Source organism: Corvus moneduloides, chromosome 14 (genome assembly GCF_009650955.1).
Source record: "Corvus moneduloides isolate bCorMon1 chromosome 14, bCorMon1.pri, whole genome shotgun sequence".
In the NCBI taxonomy this organism is placed as follows: domain Eukaryota; kingdom Metazoa; phylum Chordata; class Aves; order Passeriformes; family Corvidae; genus Corvus; species Corvus moneduloides.
Window position 1 is genome coordinate 19246983 of NC_045489.1, and position 18443 is coordinate 19265425.

Consider the following 18443-nt stretch of genomic DNA (forward strand, 5'->3'; position numbering starts at 1 on the left):
TCTTCCACCTTATTTTCACAGCAGTAAATCCCAAGTGGAATCACAGGCACTGTCAGGCAGCCAGGCTGATTGTCCTCAGCAGCAGCAAAAGAGACCCTGGAAATTTTGGGAAGCAATGGGGGTCATTTTGTGAGGTGCTCCTGTGAACCTAAACCCCATGGCAAAACCAGAGACAGGACTGGGCTGTGAAGCTGAGCAGGTTGGAGCTCTCCCCAAATCAGGCTCCAGCTGCAGATCCTGGCCTTGTACTCGCTGTGTGCCCAGGTCCTCCCCAGGAGCAGGGAAGGAGCCCCTCAGACCACTGAATGCTCATTAGGTAATTTTTCCAGTGTAACTGGTAGCATCAGAAAGTACATCCAAGGGTAATTAGTTCACAGGTCTGGTTAGAACAGAGCTGAGAGTGTCTCCAGCGAGAACTGCTGCTTTGAGAAGCCTGAACTGTCTGCTGACCCTTTGTCCTGCTCCTGTTTATCCAGGATGTCACAGGGACAGGAGCTGGACAGAACGCCCCAAGCCCTGTGGGGAAGGAGCAGTGGACAGAGAATTCAATCCCTGTGTGGAAGGAGGAGTGGACAGAACGCCCCAAGCCCTGTGGGGAAGGAGCAGTGGACAGAGAATTCAACCCCTGTGTGGAAGGAGGAGTGGACAGAAAGCTCCAAGCCCTGTGGGGAAGGAGCAGTGCACAGAAAGCCCCAAGGCCTGCGTGGAAGCAGCAGTGGAAGCCCCGTGGCTGCTGGAGTTACCTGTGCTCCTGGGCCGTGTACTTGAGCAGCTCTGCCAGCTGCAGGGGGTACTTGCAGATCTTCTGCACGGGCGTCAGCAGGAAGCCGTCGATGGCGATGTCGATCATCTGCTGCAGCAGGCGGCACGCCTCGAAGAAGTGCTGGTACCTGCTGTCCTTCATCAGCTTGGAGAGCTCCATGCACGCGTCCAGGTGGTTGTTACAGTACTCGGAATAGATCCAGAAGCCGTCTTGCTGTGAAGGCAGAGAGGGGGAAACAGGTCAGGCAGCTGACCCGGCTGATCAATGCCACAGCAGGGCTGGGAAGGGCAGGGTTCAATGGGATATTGGGAGAAATTCCTCCTGGGAGGGTGGGGAGGCCCTGGGATGGAATTCCCAGAGAAGCTGTGGCTACTCCATCCCTGGAAGTGTCCAAGGATGAGCTTGGAGCATCCCCGTCTATGACAGCGTCTCTGCCCAAAGCAGGGGGAGGGATGAGATGATGATCTTCCCAACCCAACCCTTCCAACCCAAACCAGTCTGGATTTCTAAGAAAGCACAGCCCAAGCAGGAGGAGGGACAGATCCTACAGCGCTTTTCCTGCTTGGAAGATGTGCTGGGAAAGGAGGGCCTGCAGAGAGGGAGCAGCACTCTGACACACGGCCGAGGTCTCTGCAGGCACGGGTGTGTTAATGAGAGCCCTGCACAGAGCTGTGCCTGTCCTCAGCTTCAAACTCTGCAGAGAGGGTTTGAAAGGCAGAACCCGGCAGAGCTCTGGCTTTTGGTGAGACAAGAGGACAACCTTGTTCTTTCTAGAGCTCTTTCCCTGATGGATCATGAAGCACCTGGCAAATGTTTGGGAGCTGGGTATGTTTGAAATTTCCTTTACCAACGGGGAACCCAAGGCACTGCGTGGATTTCCCCAGGAACAGAGCCCCAGAAAACACCAAAAACAAACAAAGACCCCACCCACACACGTGCCCCTCCACCTTTTGGACTGGTCTAACAAGTTTTCTGGTGTCTGTTTTGTTGGAATTTCGTTTTTCTGCCTTCGTTGACCAAGACTGTCACCCTTAACTCAGGCTTGAATCATCTGGGCCATGCAGACAAGGCGATGAAAAGGCAGGGAAAGATTTCACTGAGAAGGAGATGGGCACCACAAATTAACTCTGAGACAGCCCAGGTAAAAGTCAGGTGTTGCAAACCAGCCAGTTCCACCGAGCTGTGGCCAATGCTTTCCCAAGAAAGGACAATTCTATTTAGCCAAAACCACAGCTGCCCAGCAATTGTTATTTCTCAGTCCCTAAGGGACCAAACAAGCTGTTTTTCTGGGAACAGGGAGCCAGTGTCCTTCCCATCCCCACAGCTGACCCAACCACACACTGACAGCTCTCTCCTCCTGAAGAAAATGAGGAACAAGATGCTTTGGAGATCCCTAAACAAGATCTTAACAACCTCACCCCTCAGTTTCCCAGATGGCTAAGCAGGGTAATTTATCAGGAGTTTATCAGCCAGCTTTCAGCCCCTGTCTGGTGACAGGCAAGTGTCAGATCTTCCTCGGAATCACAGCAGCAATTCTTGCTATTGTCACTATCAATGAACTGACAGCACAGCCTCAAGTCATGACATTTCAGCTACTGATTCTCACCAAGATTGCTTACATCTCCTCAGCACAGAGGTGGAATGTGATGCTGCTTTGGAAGAAGGCAGCAGAGATTGCAGGCTCTGATAAGAACCAGCCTCGTTAGCACCTCATGCACCTTCTCGGAGGAAACCCCAACAAGAGGCTCAGGGATGTTTCAAAGGTGCTGTGAAACTCTTTGGGGATGTCCTGCTGAAGTTTCAGGAATGTCTGTCAGGAGTTTCCCTGATAAGCAGTGAAGTGTTGCCCTGACACAGCACGGGAGCTGTAAGCTCTGATACCCTGAACCCATCTCCCTTCAGGAAAGCCTCCAACTCCAGGGCTGGCATTTGCCTGACATTTCCTGACGTATCTAAAACACTGGCCTCCTGTAGGAGGTGGTTTATGGAACAGTGGGATGGGCTGGGCAAAATCCTCCAGGACCTTCTCATCAGTGTGATTCAGATGTACTGGGGGTTATCCAACTGCATATCCAGGCTCTCCCTTCTCTGTATCTCACAAAGTACACGGAGAACCATGGAGCAATCCCTGATGTGTTACTAGAAGAGGATGATGCACAGAAGTTAAAAGGTTCCTGCCTTCTGAGTTTTTCTCCTCCCTCCCCAGCCCAAGCTCCAAGGCACAATGCCCAGTGAACTCACGTGTTCCAGGAAGCACGGCCCAATCTCACTGAGATGGGGGTCCTCGTTGTTGTACTGCTTCTCCAGGTCCCGAACAAATCCCATCTGAAATCTGTAGATGTCTTCGATGTTCCCAAAGATGATTTTCAGCTGTTCATCACTGAACATGTCCCTCCTCTTCCGGCACTGCTTTAGGTAACCCTGTGTGGAGTGAGAAGGAAGGATTTGCAGAGAGCAGCAGAACCCAGGAGACAGCCCTGAGGAGGGGTGTCAGTGCTGGTGCCTGGTCCTGCAAACCCCACTGCCTCGAGCGCCTCATATCCAGCTATCCTACAGGCACTGCTGCTTCCATGTCCTTCCAGTGGCCATGGTGTTACAGAGAAAGCTGTAAGGGGCTGCTTGAGCCTGCTCTGATTTCTCCTTTCAGCCCAGTAACCAGGACAAGGAAGCTGTTTAACACCTCCATCAAGTTCTGTTTAATATTTTTATCAACAATCTGGACAGGGGGATTGAGTGCACCCTCAGTAAGTTTGCAGTGGATGTGCTGGAGGGTGGGAAGGTTTTGAGCAAATTCCCCTCATCCTCCTACACTTCACCTCTCAGGATGATCATCACCAAATCACAGAACTGTGAACGTTGGAAAAGACCTTTAAGATCATCAAGTCCACCCAGAATGATTTAGACCAGAAACTGTGCAAGGCCAAATCTCAGATGGTGCAACTGGCCTGGTCCGTTCTGCAGCATCCTGACTGGGAAGAAACAACACAGGGGTCATCAGGAGATGACTGTGCTTACTTTGCTTGCCTTTATTATATAGGAAGGGGGAAAAAAAGAAGGGAAGAAAACGCCAGCAGCTCCAGTGGAAGGGCTAAATTTGGGAACTCGGGATGCTTAGTCACACAGCCACGCTGCCAGCTGGTGACACGCAGCTGCTGGGCCACAATGAACACTGAACACTGCAGTGAACTGTCCTTCAGCCTCACCACGTGGTTCCTGGCAGGGAGAACTTCAAACACGAATGAGAAATGCCACTTTGGCCAAGCTGGCCTGGACCCAGCCTCTGCCATGTCCAGCTCAGCTCAGAGGATGCCATCACCCTGAATGTCCTGGCTTTTTCAGCTGAGAAGTTTGGGTTATGGAACACCTTCTCCACTTCCTAATCTAGGTCTCTCTTCCCCCAGGAGCTCCTTGATGACTCATTTCCCTGGGTTTCCCTCTCTGATTTCTCAAGGCCACGAGGAATGGGAGCAGGCTGCTTGCCACGCTGCAGGACAGTCACAGGGCAAACCAAAATCCAGACTGGGGAGAAACACAGGGCACCTCTCCATGCAGCTTTTCCTGTTTACCTGCTGATCTCAGAACAGCTTGGAAAAAAATCCCAAGGAAAAAGCCAGGAGCTGTGGCCCTGTCCCGAGGCCAGGCCCTCCCTGTGCCCGCAGGCAGTGTCCCCTCACACTCTGCTCCCTCCCTTCCCGAACACAGGAACATCTCCCAGCCCCGGGGTTGCCACTGGCTGTGATTCTCATCCTCAGTATTCTCATCCTCCCCATGCTGCTTCATCATTTCTCTGGAATCACGTGTCTGGAGGAGCTGAAGCAGCACATTTCTGTGCAGGCACCTCTGAAAGCACAGGGAGAATAAAGGAATGCGAGGAGTTCCCAAGCCTCATCCTCTCTGTGTGTTTGGAAGGTGGTTTCCAGCACAAGGCAGGAAAAGGAGACTGAAGATTCATGCCTAACACGCAGCACAGGAGGCTGCTGCAGAGCTTTTCCAGTAAATTTACTTGTGTTACATAAAACAGTGTCATCTTCCTTCTGCTCATCCCGTCAGGTTTGCTCAGAGAAGGGACAGCTGACTGATGAGCAGATGTTGGAGAGTGTTTTGCTCAATGAATACCTAAAAATAGCTGCCAAACTGTCTCTCTTTAAAGTACTTTCCCATGTAGTCCCTCAAGTATCGGCCAAAGTTGGACAGGATTGGCAGGAGGTTAAGTGCTAAGTTTTCTTCACCCCACAGTGGGTTTAGAGACAGCCAAGAGAGGTGGTCAGTCAGTCCGTCCATCCATCCATCCATCCATCCATCCATCCATCTGCCCACCCTTCTTGTCTGGCTGAGAGCAGGGTGAAGGAGAGAAGAAGGAGGCTGCAGGCTGTAACTTCAAAGGCAGCTGTAATGATATTCCAGATTTTTTCCTCTCTGAGCTGGTTTGGGGCTGTTTATTCTGCCCTGGAACCATCCCTGAGCCAGGCCCAGCACCATTTGGGCTGTAAAGCAGTGCTCCCTGTGCAGGTGATGGTGGTGCTGAAGGGCACACACTCAGAATAAACATAAGAACAAAGCTCAGACTGTTTGAGCTGGAAAGGCAAACCAGAGCCAGGGCTGGTCCTGGGCAGCCAGGACTCAGATACTGCTCCACAGCAAGCCATGGGGGCGGTGGGGCTTTGCTGTGGTGAGGAATTCCCTCCAATCCAGTTGCTTCCCGCAGGCCTTGGCTTGCACAGGGGATTTTCATCCTGGTGCTGGCCAGCTCCTGAGCTCCCTGCCTGGCCAGACTTGTGCCATGAGTGTTGGGAGTAATAACAGGGTGTGTAATGACACAGGAGCAGAGAGGGGAAATGGACCCTGAAGCAGAAGGGAGCCATGGGAGGGCTCTTCATCACCACCAGTAACCACCAGTAACCACCTCCCATCCTAAGGTGCCTCACTGGTATCAGGATTTGTTATTCACCACAGCTCAGCAACAGGAGAAGAACCACACACTGCTAAACTCAGCATTAAAGCAGGCTCAGCCCAGCCAGAGCTGCTCTGCCATCCCCTCTCACACCTCACATCGCTGCCGTTCGTCCTTCCTGGCACCCCAAAACAAAGAGCCAGGGAGGACGGGAATGTGCCCCTGTCAGAGCAGCTCAGCAGGGGCTGCCTGGTGCCTGCCCGTGCTGTGGCACAAACAGCAGCCCTGTCCCACCCAGCCAGGGGCACGGGGAGCCCAGTCCAGCCCCGGCTCTCCCTCCCCAGCCCCACTGTGCCAACGCCCGGCTGACGGAGCTGTCTGGAGCCTTCCTCAGGCCAAGGGATTGCTGTGATTACACTGAGCATAATGAGCCTCTCTCCAGCAAGGCACAGCCATCATTCCACAGATGAGAATGCCCATTTCAGTCCTCCTCCCTCCTCAGCTGAATCATTTCCTGGTGCTCTACCAGCAGGTGAGATTGAGCCCCTCAATCCCGTCTGCATCACACAGAGCGAAGGAAGAATTTTCTGGATCTCTCCTGTCTGGGACGCATCATTAGGGGCAGTAAATCAGTGCTCCCCCACGGATGTCACTGCAGCTGAACCTGTCTGCACCTCCTGAGAACTCCAGTTGGCAGAAACACGGTGACATGGCTGGAGAGGCGAGTTAAGGTTTATTCCGTTTCCAACAGAAAAGCACAAATGCAGGAAAAGAAACAATTTGTGAAAAAGTGCCTGCAGTTCTTCCCTTCTCCAATGCAAAGCTCTCTGACCGAAATAGCACATTGAAATTAAGCTCATCTGTTTCCAAATTGAAATCCCAAGACTCTTCCATATTTGAAAAGTGTCATAGATGCTTTCTGGATGGCTGCTCTGCCTCGCCGAGAGAAAAGCAGCAAGTATGAAGGGAGGAAGACATTCTTCTAAGCACAATCCACCAGGGGCTTCACCACATTGACTGGGCACAGGCTCACTAAATCCTAAACATTGCGAGGGATGAGCTGAAAGCCATCCCCAGACATTGATTTCAGAGCTAACAAACTTCTGCCTCTCAGTGATAAGGACATCTCTGCACACCGTGCCCAAGCTCTCTGGCACAGCCGTGTGTTCCCCTCCCCAAACACCCAGCACCACATGCTCTGCACTTTGGGCTCAGCTCAGGGCACTAATCCCAAACTTAACGGGTTGTAGAGGTTAATTGTAACCTAATGAACAAGAACCAAGTTGGGGACTTGTGGGGTCAGTCACTCAAGTCCATTGCTTGCTGGTTCCCTTCTTCATTTCCCATGATGGGAACATTTTACCCTCAGTCTCGCCATAAAAAAGGCAAACGGGGGCCATCCTGAGCCAGGGGAAATTGTGAACCCGACATGAAAGGCACAGATGACATGGGTAACTGATTGGTTTAATTACAACCTAATTTCCTCAATCACAAGTTCAAAAGTAGATGGCATTGGGTTTTAATTAAGAGGACTGCTTGAAGGATCTCAACCTCATCATGTTTTAGTCAAAGAGCTATGGAATAAAGGCCAGGAAATTGCACTTTTAGTTAATACAAACCAAAGGAATTATCAGATCCAGCAGGAAATTCTCAGAACTGTCAATACTTACTGACAGATGCTGCTCCTCCATTAGACACAGTCCTCAGACACTGCAGCTTGTTCCCAAATCACCCAGGGACAAACTTAGGCTCAGCTTGTTCCCAAATCACCCAGGGACAAACCCAGGCTCAGCTCTGGCCAGGCCCCCAAGTCCTGGCTGCAGCTCCAGGTACCTCACAGATGTCCTTGAGGTGTTTGACGTGGTGGGGACAGACCCAGGCCAGCCCCCCTGATGTCCTGGTGCCCCAGGTACCTCGCAGATGTCCTTGAGGTGTTTGATGTAGTGGCGCTCGGTGCTCATGATCTCATTGATGACGTTGGCTCTCATCTGGTCCCGGTTCTGCACGGTCCTGCCCAGGCACAGGCAGTCGGCGCTGGGGTCCAAGTGGCCGTTCTGCACCTCGCTGGTTCCCTCCTCCACCCCATCCTCCTGGTTCACCCATAGCTGCAGGAGAGAGGGGACAGCACAGGGATTATTCCCAACAGCAGCACAGGGGGCTGCATCACGGCTGCACGGCTCTGGGAGGTGTTGGATCCGCCCCTCCTTGCCCCACCGGGGTGTCCACAGAGCTCCCAGCCCACACTTCCCAGTTCCATACTGGTGCAACCGGCCCCAAATGGTTCCCCACACACTCCCCGTCTCTGAGGGGGTTGCCAGTGTTGGCTGCTTTGATCCCAAATATAAAATCATCCTGTGACAGGTGACTGGGTGCTGCCAAGAGCTCCAGACCGAGATGGACACCAGTAAAACAGAGCAGCCTGAGCACAGCTGCAGCTACTGGTGTCAAGCACTGCTGTCCCAGCTCCTGCCACCTCCAGCTGGGGTCTGTCTGAACAGGAAGATGCTCTGGGAGCAGGGATCAGCCCTTCCCAGGGGACTGATCTGAGGTCAAAATGTGGCTGGTTCAGAGATCTGAACTGGACATCAGCACTGGGTTGTGTTTCTGGGGCTCTGTGACCTCCCAGGCCTGGGCTGTGCAGGAGCCCTGATTCCATTTCTCAGCAGCTTTCCCCATCAATTCACAGGGACAGCCTGGCTCAGGCAAATCCCACATCTCAGCATCCCAGGACTGGGATCCCCAAACCATGGGATCCCCAAAGTGCACGGACAGGACACCCCTGAGCAAGTTCCCTAAAACCTGGGGGGCTGAGAGCAGCTTGGGACAGGTGCACTGGGCACCGAAAATCACAAAGAGCAGGAAGAAAGGATCACTGTGTTTTCAGCACACTGAAGCTTCCTTCCAATATCAAATAAAAACCAAATTGAAATTGCAAATTCCAACTCTCTCCTGTGTGTCTGAACCAGCTCTGCACACACCATACGGATCAAGGGCTCCTTCTGTTACCTTTTCCCACAAAACCTTAAAATAACTCTGATTGACTCAAATTTGGCTCGGGGTGGTTTGTAAACAAACATTAAATAAAGCCTAGAGCTGACAGAAATACCCTTGTCTTTCACAGACCACCTCAGCTGTCATGGGAATGAAGCAACTTCTCAGCGTTTGAAGTCCCCAAATCCTGGGGACTTTCAAACCTAAAAATACATTTTCCTGTGAGCGGTGGAACTGTCCACACACAGAGTACAAGGAAACCAAGCAGCACCATTAACCTGATCTTCAGGATTCCTTTCAGTGTTAATAGTTTTTCCTACTTCCTCGTTATTCAGTTTAAACTGGGCTTTACACAGATTGTAAAGGGCAGTGTTCCTGTAAATTAGGGAAGTAAAAACCTCCAAACCTGCCCCTGCTCCTTCCCTGCTTTCCCAACCAGCAGCTGTTCTGCTAAACCACCTCTTGCAGCTCCCACGTTCTGCCCTCCCACAGCAAGTTGTAAAGGCCAAAAAAAAAAAACCAAAACCAAACCCATCTCCTCTTTAGCAAGATGTTAATGATGCTGCAAATTTGGGGATAAAAAGGGGGTTTTGTAGGATTTCCATCAGCACTGGGAGGCCTGGCTGAGCCCTGTGCCACTGTGAGGGAAAGTAGGGAGCTGGTGATCTAATCCCACCCAAATACAGTGGGATCCAGCAGGGAAAACCTCTCCTGGCACACTGCAACAAATGCCTCGTGTTCAGAAAAACAACTCAAAAGCTGGCTAGGAAAGTGTCTTTTTCAGCAAACCCACCCTGATCTGGAAGAGGTTTGGGGTCCACTGAGGCAGAGCAACACCCCACCAACATGAGCAGGTTTATGCTGGAAAATGAATAAAAAAATGAATAAATACATCAGGTGCTGCTGCTGAGTAATGTCCCTGTCAGTGCAAGTGACCTCGGGGGCCAACTACTGACACCAGTGCCACCAGTTCCAGTGGGGCTGTGCTGGGACAACCTGGGGGCACCCTGAGAAGGGAAAATGGGCCCTGGGAAGGACAGAATGGCACAGGGAGCCCTCCAAGGGATACGTCCTTGTGCCAGCCTCACTGGCATTCCGAACCAAGCAGATGTAGAAAATCCAGGAGCACCCATGTGGGGATTAAACCCTGTTGGCTGAAGTTTAAAATAACTTCCCACCCTGCTTTGCTTCTCCTATGAAAAGGGATTTTGCAGCCTTCCCAAACCCAACTGGAACAGCTTGCTACTGAGTTTTCTGACATTCCTGCCAGTCTGGCAGCAGAGCATAATTTTTAAAGCTCTACCTCCTGGAGGTCAGGTGATCATGAGAAAAAAATTTATTTTCCTTTTTTAAAAAAAAGCAGGAAAGATCTAATCCTAACAAGGCATTTGTGTGTAAGCCTGAGTCATGAATCCTAAAGGCTTTGAAACTCCAAGGCAAACTTGCAAACTTTCATGATTCCTCAAATTCAGGCTGCCTTTTGTGCACGGCAGGAACACTCCCTCCTTCCTCATCTGCAAATCTCAGGAGTCCTGCTTTCTTCCTTAATGAAATTTTTGCTCTTTCCTGCTAGGATCTGTGTTCCCAAAGGGGAAAAAAATTACAGTTCTAGTCTGGATGGCTTCTGCCTTAGATTAAAAACAAATGCAACAATTTTATCAGCTCCAGAGGAAGCTGAAGGTGCTTCCACCCCGTGCTCCCCAGCCTCGGCTGCTGGAAGGATGAATCCCACTGTGTTGTTCAAACACTCCTGTTTCCATCTAAACCTCTGAAGTTCTCTGAAATTCCAGCAAGGATCCTTCTTCCAGGGCATCATTTGAAGTTGGGACCATGAGTAATAAAAGTTGAGGTGCAGTGGCAGCTGTGACACCGACCTTGGGCCAGTCACTGCAGCTGGAGGAGGTTTCCGACCCAAACCCAGGGATAATCATGGAAAAACTCAGGAAGTTGTTGAAATATGGACTGAAATGCATCACCAAACTCTTGCTCTCATCCATGAGACACACCTGGGGCTGGGTTTGCACCTTCAGCTCTCCGGGCTGGGGAGGAGCTGGGCCATGCTGGGCCAAGGGAAGGTGGCACTCCAAGGGTTAACTGTGTCCTCTGTCCCAGTGCTGCTGCCCCAAGCTGGATCCTCTGTGACAGTGGTGGAGCTGCAGGGGACAGCGAGGTGGAACAGCCACACTGGGGAGATGCTGAAATGTCACACTGAGTTGATTGGGACAAAGCTGCAAACGTTCCTGGTTTAGCCCAGCAGCTGTACCAGGGTGATCCCTCTGTTTCACACACGTGGGACGCCCCAAAATGCCTGAAATGCCTGAATTTCCCTCCTTCCTGTGGGGAACAGCTGAGATCCCACTCCTGGAAAAAGATCTGTCTGCTCTCTGTCTTTCCAGCTGGACACGAATGCACAGCTGCCCCTCCCTCCCAGTGAAAATATCTCCACTTTTACAAAAGAAACTTCAAAACTCTCGTTTTCTCCCAGCTTCATCCCATCTCCCCAGCATTCCCAGCTCAGCATGGGTGGCTGCCACGCCTGCAGGGATTTCCACGCAGCAGGGATGGGACAGGAATTCCCTGGCAGCTTCTCAGCCCTGCTGCTCACGTGGATCCCAGGAAGCCTCTCCAGGCTCCCGTCGTGTCCTCCTCAGCAGTTCAGGGCTGTGGCTTGGCACAGCACTGGGATCCCAGACTGATTCCTGCATCCAATGGCTCTGTTTTTAAGGATAAACAACAACAGCTGTTCAGCAACCACCAACAACCCCACAACAATAAATCCAGGCCCTCTTCAAACACCTCTGCAATGCAAAACATCAGCGGCTGTAAAATAAAACAGACTGGGAGGGTTTTCCCCAGGCCATGAAAAAGGCCCAGCAGCCAAACCACCAAGCCCTGAGAGCCATTTCAAGCACTCTGTATCAGGAATTAATTAAAAGAAATCAGTGAAAACTACAGGGAAAAAAAAAATCAAGTTGCATAATGCTGGTCCTACGTGATGCTTCCCATTGAAAGGCCCCTCCATGTGGAGAGGAACGGGCTTATCATGAGGCTCCCAGTCCTATTTCAAAATTCAACCCTAATTGGGAAGTCATGACCAGCTCTTGCGTAATGGAAGAACTTGCAGAGGCAGATAAAAGTAAAATAGTCAAATAAAAAGGGCCCTTTTCCCTAAGGAGCAGTTCTGGGAGCCAGGGAGAGCTGATGGCTGCATTGTGCTAATTCATGTTCTCTGTGAGTGCCATCCTTTTAAAAAGGGAAAAAAAGGAAGACCCAGGGAAGCACAGGCCAGGCAGGCTCACCTCAGTGCCCAGCAAGAGCATGGAGCAGATTCCTGGAAAATATGCTCAGGCACGTAGAAGGCAAGGAGGTGACTGGTGAGAGGCAGCACAGCCTCACTGAGGGCAGAGCGTGCCTGACACATTTAGTGACCTGTGACAAGGTGGTTACAGAACTCAGAGCCCTTCCAGGGTCTAAAGCACCTCCAGGAGAGCTGGAGAGGGACTGGGGACAAGGCATGGAGGGACAGGACCCAGGGAATGGCTTCCCAGTGCCAGAGGGCAGGGCTGGATGGGAGATTGGGCAGGAATTGTTCCCTGGGAGGGTGGGCAGGCCCTGGCACAGGGTGCCCAGAGCAGCTGGGGCTGCCCCTGGATCCCTGGCAGTGCCCAAGGCCAGGCTGGACATTGGGGCTGGGAGCAGCCTGGGACAGTGGGAGGTGTCCCTGCCCATGGCAGGGGTGGCACTGGATGGGCTTTAAGGTTCCTTCCCACTCAAACCACTCTGGGATTCTGTGATACAGAATTTCTATAAATATCATTTATCAACTTGCAGCTTTACCCAAATGGTGCATGAAATCACCCAGTGGCACTGGGCCAACATCAGTGACCTGCAATTATCACAGCTTTACCCTGCTCAGTGCAGGCCCTGCACAGAGAGGACTTTTTCCTTCAACAGGCACCGAGGCCTGATCGCCTCACAATGATCAGAAACCACAATAAACCAAACATTTTCCCAGCCAGCTGCATTATTAACCTCCTTCCAGTGGATATTCACAAGGACAAAACCAGCAGATAATGTGTCATTCTGGATTCTCGCTCACAATTAACTAACGGCAGATTAATGACACGGCCACAGCCTTCCAGAGAGCTGCTGCCATTCCAGGGAATCTGGATTGTACAGGACAAGTGTGGGCAGCACAGTGGGTTACAGTCACTGTCCCAGTGTCAGAGGCTCCAATAACCTGCAGAAATCCACGGAAGCACAGAGCCTTTCCCACAGTCTCTTTCCCACCCATCCACAGAGCAGAGTTCCCACAGGATCTGCTCCCTTTCCTGCCTCCCTGAGCTGGTTCCAGCCAGGGCTGTGCCCTTGTTTGCAGCCTTGGGCAGTGTCACAGCCCTGTGCAGTGTCACATCCCCATCCCTGCACTGTCACATTCCCGCTCTGCTGGACTCCACACTGGATTAAGAGGATCAGTTGCTCGTGTGCAGCCCAGGAGGGCCCGTGGTGCAGAGCTTTGCAGAAGTCAAGCAGCAGCAGCCTCCAGGCTCAGCCTCTCCGAGGCCTCGGGAGAAGCACCGGCTGACCCAGGCTCTGCCCAGGGGCTCCCCCTTCGAGCCTCCAGGGAGGAGCGAGGGGCTGGCAGGAGATGCTGAGTGTCCCCCCGAGCTGGCCCAGCCAGCCCCAGCCTCTGGCCGGCTGTGGGCAGGCTGCAGGCGCAGGGAAGGGCCGGGAATGTGGGTGGGATGCTGTTTGCTGGGAAGCACAAACCATCTCCTGCATCCTCTTCCAGGACGAGGAGTAGGACATTTGGCAGTAGAAGGAGAGGGAGGTGAAGGAAGCTGCCTTCCTCTCCTGTGCTCCTACCACTGTTCTCCTCCTGAATTTCTCCCTCAGTAATCTGGCTCCAGCCTGTGTCCTTCACATCCCTCCAGCCCACAGACTCTTTGATACCTTCCTTTCCCCCCTCCAACTCCCCACAGCTCCAGCAAAACCTCTTCAGCTCTTCCTCTCCCTTCTAAAACTCTCCATTCCCAGCCTCAGAAATTCCCTTTACTCAAGGTGAGAAATAGCCTTTACTTATTCCAGAAAAGGAGAGAACAGGGGATTCTGTAGGGACAGCTTCAGGCTCTGTATCCCCGAAAGGTGAACAAGAACAGCTCCAGAGAACAGGCCCTGTGCTCCCTCCCTGTTCCCTGCACTCCAAATGCAGATTCCCAGGGGCTGGAGCTCCAGCAGGGATAAAAAGCTGCTTGGACACTGCAGCAAACTGCATATGCTACACTACATCCATGAAAACACTGGGAATTAGGGCTCAGCCACGATCCAGAAGCCCAAGCCCTGCTGAGTGGTGGTACCTGGGACACACAGGTGAGAAGAGCAGAAGCTCGGAGCTCATCGCAGAGCCCCTGCCAAGCTGAGGAAGGGCAGGGCCTTCCCTCCCAGCCCGGGGGGCAGGGACAGGGAAGGGGCTCTGGAGATTCGTGCCTGGTTTGCCTGACTCAAAGAATGCCCTCAAAACTCTGGTTTTGCACCTGCAAAGCAGCTCGTCCAGGGAAGGGCACGGTGCCAGTGTGTGACCCTCTGGGGACCTGATGGGTGGGACACGTCTGAGCTGTGGGGGCTTTGGCAGCCCTGGGATGCTGAAATGCTCCTCTGCCTTTAGGAAACCCCAAAGCTCTGCAGCTCCTCCTGTCCCAGCAGTGCTGCCCATGCTGGGCCCTACCTCCAGCACAGCTATTTTTAAGCTGGATTTGCCATGGGAGAATCAAATCTCCTTTGGAAGGCTCTGACTGCAGCAGGCACCGCAGCACATCCCGGGCTGTCTGTCTGACAGGTGAGGACACCTCAGCTCCGTCCTCTTTCCTCGGGAAATCTCACCTGGATGCCACTGGCTCTGAGGGAATGCTAAGCAGGGGGAAAGCAGGTGAGTGATGAGCTGTTCTGACAGGACACAATCAGATTTACAGGGGAAAAGAAGCAGATGGGGCAGCAAGATGTGGAATGACACCTGCAATAGAGCAAGCACAGCTAAAAGCTAAACCCACCTGCCCAATAAAGGCACGAGCTGCCAGGCACTGCGAGGAGGCTCTGGGTTCAGAATCCTCCTTCTCCACAGTGCCTTAAAAGCTCACTCCAATTTATCCAGCACTTCTCCTTTAGCAGCAGAAATAAAGTGGGTCAAAGGCAGCTTTTCAGCAGGAAATCAATCTAAAATTACAACACTTGGGGGAACCAAGGCAGTGGTGAGAGAGAACACGGAGAGCTGCACCCCTGCACTTCTCCACCCCTGCACTTCTCCACCCCTGCACCTTCTCCTGAAGAGGGGACCACAAGATTTTATACTCCCATCCTTGCTCAGGCTCAGGGAGGACCCATTTCTTCCCTTCTTCAGTCACCAGGTGCTACAAGAAGCTGCAGTAAAAGCTCCTCAGCCCCAGTTTTGCTCTTTACCTTGGCTCATTAATGTGAGGAAGGGAGAGTCAGCGTTGCTGAGGTGAGAAAAAATATATTCTGCAAGCTCAGTCTGGTATCCAAAGAGGACTAAGGAGAGCTTTTACACAGGAATAAATCCCCCTCTCTGCCCAGGACAGGTGCACTCTGCCACGTCTCTGAGGAAAGATTCCGCTGCACAGCATCCATAAGCTTTACTCTTTTTATTTCTCTTGCAGTGGAAATATGTCAGAGCCCAAACATGAAGCCATTTGATTTCCTGTGTTTGGAGTGTCTCACCTGGGCTCTTCTGAGCACTTGATGAGGGGCTCTGCAATCAAAACTTTGTTTTGAGGCTTGCTGTGCTTTCTAAAGGAGACCTCAAGGCACAACAGTGGATCCATGGGAGCCCATGACTGTTATTCTCTGCTATAAATCCCTCCCTCCCAACACTGAGCCTGCTTTTCTGAGCCAGTGTCAATGTGCTGGTTATGCAAAAACTCAGCTGTAGCCCGTGATGTACAGACAGCCCAAGGCTCTGCCATCCACAGAGGAGAAACAAAAGCGGCATTACCACCACAAGAATGGGAAGGTTGTTTAAATTCCTGCTGGTTTTTTTCCAGCTGTACCTCCCAACCTGTCAGACCACTGGAAGCTGACAGGATGTTCAAGACACCACGCAGCAACCACGGCTGCACCCGTGCGTGTCCAGTGTGCTCAGAACAGGCATTAAATGTAACACGGACACTTCATCTGGCTAAACCCAGCTCTTGCTGAGTCCTTAAATTTAGTTCTGGAGTTCTGATCCACCTTTCTGACTTAGGGTTTTCATACCATTCTCCCTGAGTGCAAGCAGCTCCCTGCAGAAACCATTCACCGTTCCACGCTGGCTCCAAATTTTACTTCTCCTATGCTGTGCTTTCTCTCCCCCAAAAAAACCCATTGCTTTATCATCCAGCTTCTCCTTGAAAGTTCCTGTGCTCCCAAAACTCCATGGCTTTCCTCTCCCCCCCCCTTCCTTCCATCCAGGTCCAGAGCTACTAAGAGGATTACTGCAGGTGGGAGCAGGGAGACAATTGCTGTGTGTGCAGGGAATTCAGGAGCAGCTTTGTTTGCCACCCCTGGCTGTCATGTAAAGGAGGCCAAGGGAATCAGCAGGTTCCTGTTTTCCTCTCCACTTGCAAATGTGAAGTTTCCTGCTATGAGATTCCGTGAATGCCAAATGCTTTGCCAAAGGTTTTCAGATGATCTGGCTGGAGCGCAAGAAGCGTCAGACATCTCATTGCAAACTGGGTTCCCAGCCCAGTTTTGTCCTCAGAAGTGATTCAAAGGACTTTGAGAGGAACCCAACTGTGCAGTGATCTTCTGCTGCACTCCTGCTAGTACTTCCAAGAGGCCTGAGGTCTAAAATGCCCTGAAATTAATCCTATTTGGCTTTATACCTGTCTGGTCTGGTCTGTCTGACATCCCTCACTCGAATGCTATTCATATTCTGTGCAACATATTGTTCCCTTTTCCTTCTGTGCTTGCATAAGAGAAACATAAAGAAAAGCAATTATTTTGCAAGTGAAACTAGAACTACCCAGGCTAAATCAGGCAGTTTCCTGGCATCATCTTAAAAAAGCAGGGCTCAAAGTACAACAGAGAAAAACGCAGCCTCCTCATGATGTGAGTGATCATCTGCTCTTCTCGCAGTTCTTTCATTTCTTATTCAGCTGCTTTGGAAACCTGGGGGGCAAATCTTCCCCTCCAGCCTCCCTTCAAGACCTGCAGACACAACAGGCCAGAACTCTTGTTTTTAAATATTAATTCTCATTACTGCAGCACAGCCGGGCACTGCTCCCCTTTGGGAGGTGTCCGGGCCCTGCCTGCCCTCAACAAGTGATTCCCAGATGGAATAGCCAAGCCAGCCTCTTGCAGAGCTGATGGAAGGACTGGGCTCATTGGGATGCTGGACAGAAAGCTGCCTGGTAAGGCTGGTGTGACCCTCAGCACCGAGGACGAGGATCCAGGGTTTGTTCCAGACATTTGTGTACCACAGCCTGAGATTCACTGATGCCCCTCTCCTTTGTTCTCCCCTGTTTCTAAAACCATCCTCCCAGCCTTGGAAAAGCGTAGGGAGAGATGAGGAATTCAGCCAAGCCAAATGATCCATGGGTTGGGGCCTTAAAGACACTGCTTCATTTGGCTTTTTGGTGTGTTTTGAGAACACAGGATTGCAAAACCAGACTGCTCTTAAACCTCCTGTGGACAGTTTGTTTGTGACATCGCACAAAAGGGCTGTTAAATCTTTTCCCTGAACCACAAAGAAATCAGCACTGGTCAGTGGATTGAGAGGTTAAAATGGCCCAGAATATCTCAGTGTTTAAATTAAGCAAACAAAACGAGCTTGTTCTCGTCCAGCCTTTCCAGCTGCAGCACAGAGGAGATGTGTCAGTGACACAGGTGAGAGTGTTTCTGCAAGAAGGTTTTCACCCCCATCACACCTGACACAAATCCATTTTCCATACTTGTTGCCACCACTGGCTGCAGGGTCAGACTCAAAATATCAAACCCAATTTGTTATCCCAGGCCAAAGTAACAGCATTAACTTTTTTTGGGCAGCCCAGCTCCAGTTCCAGTCATGGATCTCTCACTCTTGGCACTGACCAGATCTGGGGGAGACACAAGATCTGCACCAGAGGGGAAAAAATTGTGTGCTGGGGAGATAGCAGCAAGCAAAGGTCTGGCTTCCTCGTTGGTAGCCACTGTACATCACCAGGAAACACCAGGTCACACATTTTAACCCAATTTTCCTAATCCAATGGCTGCTTCCCAGATGAAGTGTTCAATCACAGGGATGTTGATGTTGCCCAGAAGAGGGAGGGTTCAGAGAAGAAGGTAAGACAGGCAGAAAGCTCTTCCAAACCCAGGTCCCCTGGAGCTACTGTGAATTTTTAGGCCCCACTGAATCATCTCCTCACAGCCCACACAATCCTGAACTGGTTTTCATGGATTCATGGCATCCCACAGTGGTTTGGGTTGGGGAGGACTTTAAAGACCACCCAATCCCATCCCTGCCATGGGCAGGGACAGCTTCCACTATCCCAGGCTGCTCCAAGCCCCGTCCAACACTTGGACACTTCCAGGGATGGGGTTTGTTGAAGAAGAACAGCTTAAGGAGAGAGGCTCCAACAGACACCCAGGAAAGGCCCCTCCACATCCCACTAAGCCAATCCTCATTCCAGCCTCCCTCTGCCCCACTCTCATTTCACTGGAAACCTTCTTTGCTCCCCGATTTTTGGACAGAAATCAGGCAAAGAACGGGGAATCAGCATCAGTGAGCACAAACACAGTAAAAACTGAGTAAGAGCTCAGCTCCTGATG

The 18443-nt window shown here is 51.6% G+C and overlaps 1 protein-coding gene across 13 annotated transcripts in view; it reads right to left on the reverse strand.

Annotated features, from left to right (window-relative positions):
* ARHGEF9 (Cdc42 guanine nucleotide exchange factor 9) overlaps positions 1-18443 on the reverse strand; it is a 197742-nt gene that overhangs the window by 43420 nt on the left and 135879 nt on the right. For all 13 annotated transcript variants that reach the window (XM_032124159.1, XM_032124157.1, XM_032124169.1 and 10 more), the window contains 3 exons: positions 7568-7759; positions 3005-3184; positions 744-976 (listed from right to left, as the gene is read on the reverse strand). In XM_032124159.1, the coding sequence (XP_031980050.1) occupies positions 744-976; positions 3005-3184; positions 7568-7759 (605 nt within the window). The remainder of the gene's footprint in view (positions 1-743; positions 977-3004; positions 3185-7567; positions 7760-18443) is intronic.